Source organism: Lottia gigantea, assembly GCF_000327385.1.
Source record: "Lottia gigantea unplaced genomic scaffold LOTGIsca_56, whole genome shotgun sequence".
Taxonomy (NCBI): domain Eukaryota; kingdom Metazoa; phylum Mollusca; class Gastropoda; family Lottiidae; genus Lottia; species Lottia gigantea.
Window position 1 is genome coordinate 161,104 of NW_008709919.1, and position 10,068 is coordinate 171,171.

The 10,068-nt window shown below is 32.4% G+C and overlaps 2 protein-coding genes across 2 annotated transcripts; both read right to left on the reverse strand.

Annotated features, from left to right (window-relative positions):
• Positions 1 to 4,786: 4,786 nt before the first annotated feature.
• LOTGIDRAFT_179199 (hypothetical protein) lies at positions 4,787 to 7,426 on the reverse strand (the record flags this gene model as incomplete). The annotated part of the gene is made up of 2 exons (XM_009063156.1): positions 4,787 to 6,414; positions 7,396 to 7,426. The coding sequence occupies 2 exons, from the start codon at positions 7,424 to 7,426 to the stop codon at positions 4,787 to 4,789; spliced, it is 1,659 nt and encodes a 552-aa protein (XP_009061404.1).
• Positions 7,427 to 7,520: 94 nt separating this feature from the next.
• LOTGIDRAFT_127086 (hypothetical protein) lies at positions 7,521 to 9,002 on the reverse strand (the record flags this gene model as incomplete). Its single annotated transcript, XM_009063157.1, has 2 exons — positions 7,521 to 8,361; positions 8,920 to 9,002. Coding segments are annotated over 2 exons (924 nt in total), but the record flags the coding sequence as incomplete, so codon positions are not given.
• Positions 9,003 to 10,068: the final 1,066 nt, after the last annotated feature.

A 10,068-nucleotide genomic window follows, 5' to 3' on the forward strand; every position in this document is an offset into this window, starting at 1 on the left:
ATGTACCTTATAGCCAAACTGTTATTAACGTAACGCAGTGAATAAAAAAGAAATTCGGTCAGTTGTTTGTGTTAGTTATAATCTTCAGTTAATTCATGAAAGATTTTCTCATGAACCAACACACGTCCACAATACCACGCACGGAGGTTCTCATATACAATTTAAAAAAATCAAAAAATTAAAATTGAATAAAATATTGAAATACGTCACTTTCCAGATTAGAAGAAAAAACATAAAGGATGGAAAGAAATTGAATAAATAAACTCCCTAAACTGAAATCATCCAAGATAAATTTTTCAATCTTTTTCCAAAATATCTATTTAGAATGCCATTCGGATCAGAGAGTTAGTCTTTATGTCGAATATATAAACCTTTTGTCGAGTAGCAATTGAGTTATATAAACCATTTATCGAGTAGGAATTGAGTAATATAAACCATTTACCGAGTAACAATTAAGGTTATATAAACCATTTACCGAGTAACAATTAAGGTTATATAAACCATTTACCGAGTAGGAATTGAGTCTTATACGCCATTTATCGAGTAGGAATTGAGTTATATAAACCATTTATCGAGTAGGAATTGAGTTATATAAACCATTTGCCGAGTAAGAATCGAGTTATATAAACCATTTGTCGAGTAGCAATTGTACAGTTATATAAACTATTTGCAGAGTAGGGTTATATAAACTATCTAACGAGTAAGAGTTGAGTTAGTTGAGTTGAGTTAGAAGCCATATGCCAATAAAAAAATGAGCTATATAAAACATTTGCTGAGTTGCAATTGAGTTATATAAACCATTTGCTGAGTAGCAATTGAGTTAAATAAACCATTTGCTGAGTAGCAATTGAGTTACATAAACCATTTGCTGGGTAGAAATTGAGTTATATAAAACATTTGCTGAGTAGGAATTGAGTTCTATAAAACATTTGCTGTGTAGGAATTGAGTTATATAAAACATTTGCTGAGTAGGAATTGAGTTATATAAACCATCTAACGAGTAAGAGTTGAGTTAGTTGAGTTGGCTTAAAAACCATATGCCAATAAAAAAAAATGAGCTATATAAACCCATTTGCTGAAGAGGATTTGTACAGTTATGTGAACCCTTTGCTGAGTAGGAATTGTACAGTTATATAAACTACTCCCCGAGTAGAAATTGAGTTTTATAAACCACTTGCCGAGTATAAATTGAGTTATATAAACCACGTGCCGAGTAGGAATTGTGTTATATAAACCACCTGCTGAGTATAAATTGAGTTATATAAACTACTTGCCGAGTAGAAATTGAGTTATATCAACCACTTGCCGAGTAGAAAATGGGTTACATAATCCTCTTGTAGAGTAGAAATTGAGTTATATAAACTACTTGCCGAGTAGAAATTGAGTTATATCAACCACTTGCCGAGTAGAAAATGGGTTACATAATCCACTTGTAGAGTAGAAATTGAGTTATATAAACTACTTGCCGAGTAGAAATTGAGTTATATAAACGACTTGCCGAGTAGAAATTGAGTCATATAAACCACATACCGAGTAGAAATTTAGTTATATAAAGCACATACCAAGTAGAAATTGGGTTATATAAACTACTTGCCGAGTAGGAATTGTACAGTTATATAAACCACTTGCCGAGTAGCAATTGAGTTATATATAAACCACTTGCCGAGTAGAAATTGAGTTATATAAACCATTTGTCGAATAGGAATTGAGTAATATAAACCATTTACCGAGTATGAATTGAGTTATGTAAACTACTTTCCGAGTAGAAACTGAGTTATATAAACCACTTGCCGAGTAGCAATTGAATTATATAAACTACTTGATGAGTAGAAATTGAGTTATATAAACTACTTGCCAAGTAGAAATTGAGTTATGTAAACCTCTTGTCAAGTAGAAATTGAGTTATATAAACCATTTATCGAGTAAGAATTAAAGTTATATAAACCATTTGTCGAGAAAGAATTCGGTTATAAAAACGATTTGACGAGAATTGAGTTACATAAACCATTTGCCGAGTATTGAGTTACATTAACCGTATGAGTAAGATTGAGTTACATAAACTATTTGCAGAGTAGGAATTGAGTTAAAAAAAAACCATTCCCGAGTAGGAATTGCACAGTTATATAAACTATTTGCCGAATAGAAACTGAGTTATATAAACCATTTGCCGAGCAGGAATTGATTTATATAAACCATTTGCTTTTTCTGACTCTACTCCAGCTGATAACTGTCAAAATATCTTTCAGAGGCTGGAATAGATAAAACCAGAAAACCATGCAGCGTGCAGTGTGAAAAAAGTGAAAAAGTGAAATCCTGAATCAACCAAGAAGAGGTCCTGGATACTCTTTAACAATTCATTGTCCATCCAGACTTTCTTGAAAAATTTGAGAAATTAGTATGTGGTTGATATGTTTATTACGAATTTAATTTAAAACAAAATCTAGAAAGGCATTTCAAAACAACAAATAAACAATAACAAAACAACTTTCAACTGAAATCATAAACACACAAACCTTCTAAAATAATTTTTTTTTTATAAACAATATTTTATTAATACATTAAATGAATTGGGGAAATATTGTTTATTGAAAAAAAATAAAATCTAAAATAATCACATAATCATTACTAAAAAGGAACATATCTCTACAAATTGTCAATATGATAATTCTAAAACTCTTCATCTGGAATGCCTAAAATTAAAATCGCAGTCATTTTGAATCACAAACATAACAAAACTATATAATATTTGGTTTGGTTTCTCTATTAGTAAACATGTTTATGTTAATAATATCTATTTGTAAAACCATAAAAAAAAATCATTAAAAGATTATTATATACTAGAAATTTAATCCTAAATTTTTTAACTGTTGACAAGTTTGAATCTACATAACCTATGCAAATGGAATAGCTACAAACTGAAAAATTTTTTTTTTATGTTCAAATTGAATTATTCAAATGTTAATAACTTATGCACATTTAACTGAAAAGCTACAATCTTCTTGCAATAAAAGAGTATATTGAAATTGCATAAAGAAAGTGTAAAAGAATGTTCTTATTAACTTAAAAATGTTGAATTAAAATGCAAAATTTCTTTTTAAAAAGTCATTAAGTACTGAATTTGGGACATTACCAAATTGAATAGCAAAATCAACAAACATAACATCTTCACAATGTCAAGCTATTACAAACTGTGTCAAATAACTTGACTTCATAGGGCTCTTTTCTTGTATCACAGAACGTGATTTGAGTGGATTGTAGGCTAGACTAGCGGATATAGCTAATCAGAGCTCTTCACATAAAAACTGTAATCATTAGGGCTTATGGTAAACAACCTTTCTATTGGGCTCTGTTTTAGTCATATTTGCTAGTGTACAATCCAATAAAATCTCTGCAATTTTAAACTTTCATGATACAAAAAAGGTGGCTATTACAATTACAGGCAAGATATCAGACGAAGTTTGTAATAACTTGACATTGTGAAGATGCACATATAGTAACCTAGAACTTTGTGATATCATGTATTCAATCAAGAGTATTTAGTTGTCCTTGTGGACTAATGAATTAATTTTGCTTATAAAAAAGTAATCTGGCTTATAAAAGATTAATTTTGCTTATAAAAGTTTATCACTGTTCTTTAAGACAATTTCCAAATTTATAAAATCAATTGGATTCAATTTCTTGACTAAAGATTTTGGACAAGTTAATCCAACTTTAAAACATAAATATTAACAAATTATTATCATTAACAATTTTTTTCAAAATCAATCAAAATTCATACTATATTTTTATACATAATTTTGATTTTTTACATAACATAAAATTACATAACATAATAAACAAGAACTGACTTAGTTTTCATGTAGCCTTAGAGAAACTTAACTGATTTAGAATATTTGAAGCACACAATTAGTAAACAATAACAAATAATAACCAAGAATAATTAATTATATTTTACATCTGACTAGTTTCTGGAGTTTAAAGATGGGTTCCCTTTTTTTCATTTATGAAATTGAAAATGCTAAAACTGATATGAATAGAAAGTAGAGATGTTCTAATGACTTGAAAAAATACCAATTTGTCTCACATGTCCATAATTACTTCATAATTAGCTAAATTAGAAGAGAATTACCATCAGAATTCCAATGAGTGACCCATCAAGAAAGATCAAAGAGTTTTTATTTGTTATCCAGACAGTACATACATGGACATTTATGATTGGTTAAAACTCTTAATTACTTACAACAAGAATATAATGATATGATTAAGAATACATGATAATTCATGAAGACCAATTAATCAAATAGTTTGCTTAATTTGACACTAAAAAATAAGGAAACCCATCTTTAAGGAATCATTGAATTTGTCTTTCGAATGCAGTGTTTATATATTGTTCAGATCAAAATTTAATAACTACCTTTTGTGTGATGCAATTCAGAACATACAGAAAGATACTGCTACTTTTGCCAGAAGTTCAAGACCGTTGAAAGTTAAAGTTGCTAAACAAATACAATTTGTTTTGGCACAGTCTTTTAATCATATACACAATCAAAGACATTTGAAAGCGCTAGGGAAAGTATTTGATCTATGAGAATTTTTTCTGATAGATGCCTGAAAATCTCAAGCACCATAGGGTCAATCACTCTCTTATGCTTACTAAAAAAAAAAAGAAAAAAAAAAAAAAATTTAAAACATAGCACTACAGACATACTTTGGCTTACACCAATAAGAACAATAGAAACAATATAATTTACTATAAACATGTAGTAAGATAACATAAAATAAAACCTCATCTTTGTTTATCTAGCGAGGGTGGTTTGTAAACAGGGGCTGAGGACTTGGGTAAAGGTGCTTTATCCAGAATTCTATCAGCAATCTTTTCAGCAATCATAATTGTTGGTGAGTTCAGGTTACCACTAGCAATACTAGGCATAATTGATGCATCAACTACTCGTAAACCTTTCAAACCATGGACCCGACCTTGGTTATCTACAACTGCCATTCTATCCCATTCTCCACCCATTTTACAAGTGCATGATGGGTGGTAAGCACTGTCGGCCATGTTTCTTAGGAATTCGTCAATTTCTTTGTCAGACTTGACACCTTCACCAGGTGCTAATTCTGGTCCCCTGAATTCATCAAAAGCCTTCTGGGCAAAAATTTCTCTCGACAGATGGACACTGTTTCTCATGTCAACAATATCATCTGGATCTGAGAAATAATTGGCAACTATTTTGGGATGATCTTTTGGATTTCTAGATCTTAATTTTAGGTGACCACGGCTACCGGCTCTCAGGGTGCCAACATGAAGTTGGTAGGCATGACAAGGTCCGATTTTTCTGCCATGATCATTGACAGTGGATGGTAAGAAATGGTACTGAATATCAGGATGTGTGATTCCAGGTTTGCTGCGAATAAAGCCTCCAGATTCTAAATGACTAGTAGCACCATATCCTGTGTTCATGGTAAACCATTCCAATCCAATTCTGATCATATTATGTGGAAATTTCCATTGAGCAGAATACAAGGTGTTATTCTTCAAGGATTTCTGCTGAATATACACTTCCAAATGGTCTTGTAGATTTTCACCCACACCAGGAAGGTGCTGTTTGAGTGGTATATCCAGTGCCTTGAGTTCATCAGCATTACCTATACCAGACAGCTGGAGTAACTGGGGTGAATTAATGGAACCACCACTCAAAATAACTTCCTTCCTTGCCAAAATAGTTTTAGGTTGACCATTGTGTTCATATTCTAATCCAATGGCTCTGTCTCCATCAAAGATGATTTTGGTAGCTAAGGCATTGTTCTCAGTGGTAAGGTTGGGACGAAAAAGAACAGGTCTCAAATAGGCTGATGCAGTACTCCATCTCTTTCCCTTGTGTACTGTCATATCCATCCAACCAACACCCTCCTGCTGATAACCATTCATATCTGATGTGAAAGGGTAACCGGCCTGTTGACCAGCCTCAACAAAAGCATGATGTAATGGATGTTCAGTTTTACCTCGAGAAACATGTAGGGGACCATCTCCACCTCGATATTTGTCTGCTCCTAATTCATGAGCTTGTGCTTTTTTAAAGTAAGGGAGACAATCAGCATATGACCATCCTTCAGCTCCCTCAGTCTCCCATCTGTCATAATCATGGGCATGGCCTCTGATATACACCATGGCATTCAAAGAAGATGACCCACCCCAAACTCTACCCCTTGGCCAATACATGACTCTGTTGTTCATATGTTTTTCAGGCTCAGTATGATAAAACCAATTATAATCATCATCACACAGATTGTACATCAGTGCAGCTGGCATGTGGATGGTCCACGCATCATCCTTAGGGCCTGCCTCCAACAACGCTACATCATTCTTTTCATTCTCAGTCAGGCGGTTGGCCAAGACACAACCAGCAGACCCTGCTCCAAGAATGACATAGTCATATGTTGGATTAGAGGCAAATTCTTTATCAGATCTTAATTTTGATGGGATACTAGAAAAGGTTCTTTGATTAATCAACAATGGATTGTGACATCTAGAAAGAGTATGATATCCTTTCAAACCACAAGATTCAGTCACATTTGCAAATGGTCTGGAACTCTCCCTTGGCGAAATTTTGGTATCAGGATTAGTTTTAGGAAGACTTTTAGGCACTGCATCAGTTAGACAATATTTCAAAACCTGACTAACTTTTGGCACTACATGATCAGCATATTTTCCAAGATCAGCCTCAGATCCTAAACCGGTTAGAACACCAATTCTGGTTTTAATATTTGCCTTTTTTCCCATAGTTAAGTCAGCCAAAGTGTCCCCAACACTAACAGCATTACTAGGATCTATTTTGAGTTCTTTACAAATAAGTCCTGCATTGTGACCGGTCAATTTGGGTTGACTTAAAGGATCATCACCACATACCATCATATCGACATACTTCATTATTTTTAACGTCATCAAATCACGCACAGCTATGTCACGATTGGAGCCTGTACAAATAGCAATTTTGACGCCAGACTTTTTTAAAGTACGAAAGAGTGCCTTGACATCGGAGTCTACAGTTTGAGCAGCACTATCAAGAGTATCTTCACAATCTGCCCAAACTTGATTAACCTGCATAATGGCATCCTCATAATAAAAGCCTTCATCCATTAGAATTCCAACAATGGCCGCTTTCAGCTTTCTTTCATCCCCGTCATCACCTAGTAGTCCACTGAGAACTCTGTTTGACACCTGACAAACATCTAAAGCATGGTAAACCTTTTTAGCTAACTCTAAACCAGTAGCTTCCTCTAACCTAGAAAATAAGAAATATCATTAGTCATATTTTCATAATGAAATGGAGTTTTACATCCTACTTCTGTGTATCTGTTTGAGCTAACGAAGACAAAAAATGCCATGCAATGTACAATGAGGGAAATTTTTCCTGGACATCACCATTAACCTATTTTTTAGATCGCACAGCCTGTGGAACTTTGGTCCTCGGTTTATTGTCCAATACAGAGCTATCAACACAAACCAAACTTAGCATCTCTTACCTTTCTGACAATTTTTCCATCCATTTACTGTATCTACTGTGGGTACACATCAGAGTGCCATGAATATCAAATATAACAAGATCAACCATCTTGGAATATTGCTTGTTTTCATGCAGCTGTGTTGTCTCTAACGATTCTTCTAAACCATCATAGGGTTCCAGTAACACCCGATCATTGGCAGAATAAGCATAGTACTCCCTCCAATCTTTATGGGGTAATATCAAAGGCAAAATATCTTTGACATCTCGAATAATATGATCAGCTTCTGCCTTTAAGTCATCAGTCCCTCCAATTCCACTGAGAACACCAATACTTAATCCCAGCTTGGCTGATCTGCCCATTCCTACGTCTGCTTGAGTGTCACCAACCATTACAGCATGTTCTGGCTCAATCTCCAATTTACCGCAAATTTTCCAAGCGTTGTGTGGTTTAGGTTTAGGTTGAGTGTTAGTATCATCTCCACAAACAATCATATCTATGTACTGATCCAGACCTAAGGTCTTTAAGGTGGTCAAAGTGCCTTTTCTGGAATCTGAGGTACAAACTGCTATTTTGATGTCATTACGTCGAAGTATTTTAAACAGTGTCTGTAAGTCAGTGATAGCTTTCAACAAGGCTGGATCATCATCATCTCCTTCATTCCAGGAGGCCTTTATAATCTCCCAAGCTCTCTCAGTTGACAATCCCTCAGCACTCAGTAACTTGACCAGCTCAGTCTGAATGATGAAACTAGTGGCCTCAGCTAATAGTCCAGGATAAATTCTCTGTGTGGTTGTACAGTACCCTAGCAAATCAAATACCTTCTCTTCAATATCCAATTCACTTGCCTTAGCAATACTGAAATATACAAAATAGAATTACAAAACATTTATAGCATGTATTATTTAACCATGAAATGCAAAATACTACATTATGTGTAAAGGGACATAACTCCATGGAGACTAATCATAATGTCACCTGCACCCTTAAATAATTAAATTTCAACCTCACTGTATTATTAATTTCACACAGGAAATAGAAATTCTTATATAAATAAATTTTTTTAATCTCATTTGACTGTTATTTTTCATATTAATTGAAATATCATCTTCAAAATAGTAATGATGGTTTTAATTACTCTTTGTGGATACAAGTAAAAATGATTATTTCTAAATTTGTTCTTGAAAATAGTAATTTGAACAAAATTTGTAACAATTTCACGAATTTTCAAGGCAGAAGTGTGTTTAATATTTCAAATGTAATGTTTTATATAAAGCATCTAATTTATATGAAAGCAAAGTCAATATTAGCTGATATTTCCATTCACATGAATAAAAAAATCATTTATTTCATTAACCAATAAGCGAATTCCACTCTGCTATCTTTCCTTAGAGAGAACGATTTTTTTTCACTCACCTTTCAGCAACTGTTTTAGCCCATGGAGCCCACATAGTATGAAAACAAATAAGAGTTCCATCTTTATCAAAAATAACCAATTTACACTTCTTTCTTTCTTGGCCATGTGAAGTCGATTTGATAGTTTCACTGATAATGTCTTTAGGTCTTTCAGACTTCTCTGAGGTAACTTTACTACGAAATATGGTTTGTGAAGGTATAGATGTACCTAAAAATTATACAAAAAAGATTAATTGTTCAACCGCAATTATTATTGATAGTATATTTGATTTTACATAAAGATTCATTTTGAATAGTGTCCTTAATCAAATAATTAAACAAAGCAGTTTTAAATACAACTCACTAACACTATTCTACTTTTTTTGAGTTTGATTACTGAGTAGTGTTCTTTAATCAAATCATTAAACTGAGAAGTATTAAATACAACTCACTGTCAATTGTATATTATCATTATGTTTGATTAATGAGTAGTGTTCTTAATCAAATAATTAAACAGAGCAGTTTTAAATACAACTCACTATCACTATTCTACTTTTTTTGAGTTTGATTACTGAGTAGTGTTCTTTAATCAAATCATTAAACTGAGAAGTATGAAATACAACTCACTGTCAATTGTATATTATCATTATGTTTGATTAATGAGTAGTGTTCTTAATCAAATAATTAAACAGAGCAGTTTTAAATACAACTCACTATCACTATTCTACTTTTTTTGAGTTTGATTACTGAGTAGTGTTCTTTAATCAAATCATTAAACTGAGAAGTATGAAATACAACTCACTGTCAATTGTATATTATCATTATGTTTGATTAATGAGTAGTGTTCTAAATCAAATAATTAAATTGAGTAGTTTTAAATACAACTCACTATCACTATTCTACTATTATTGAGTTTGATTACTGAGTAATGTTCTTTAATCAAATCATTGAATTGAGTAGTTTTAAATATAACTCACTATTCTACTATTATTGAGTTTGATTACTGAGTAATGTTCTTTAATCAAATCATTGAATTGAGTAGTTTTAAATATAACTCACTATCAATTATATATTATCATTATGTTTCACTACTGAGTAGTGTTCTTAATCAAATAATTAAATTTAGTAGTTTTAAATACAACTCACTATCAATGTTCTACTATAATTTTC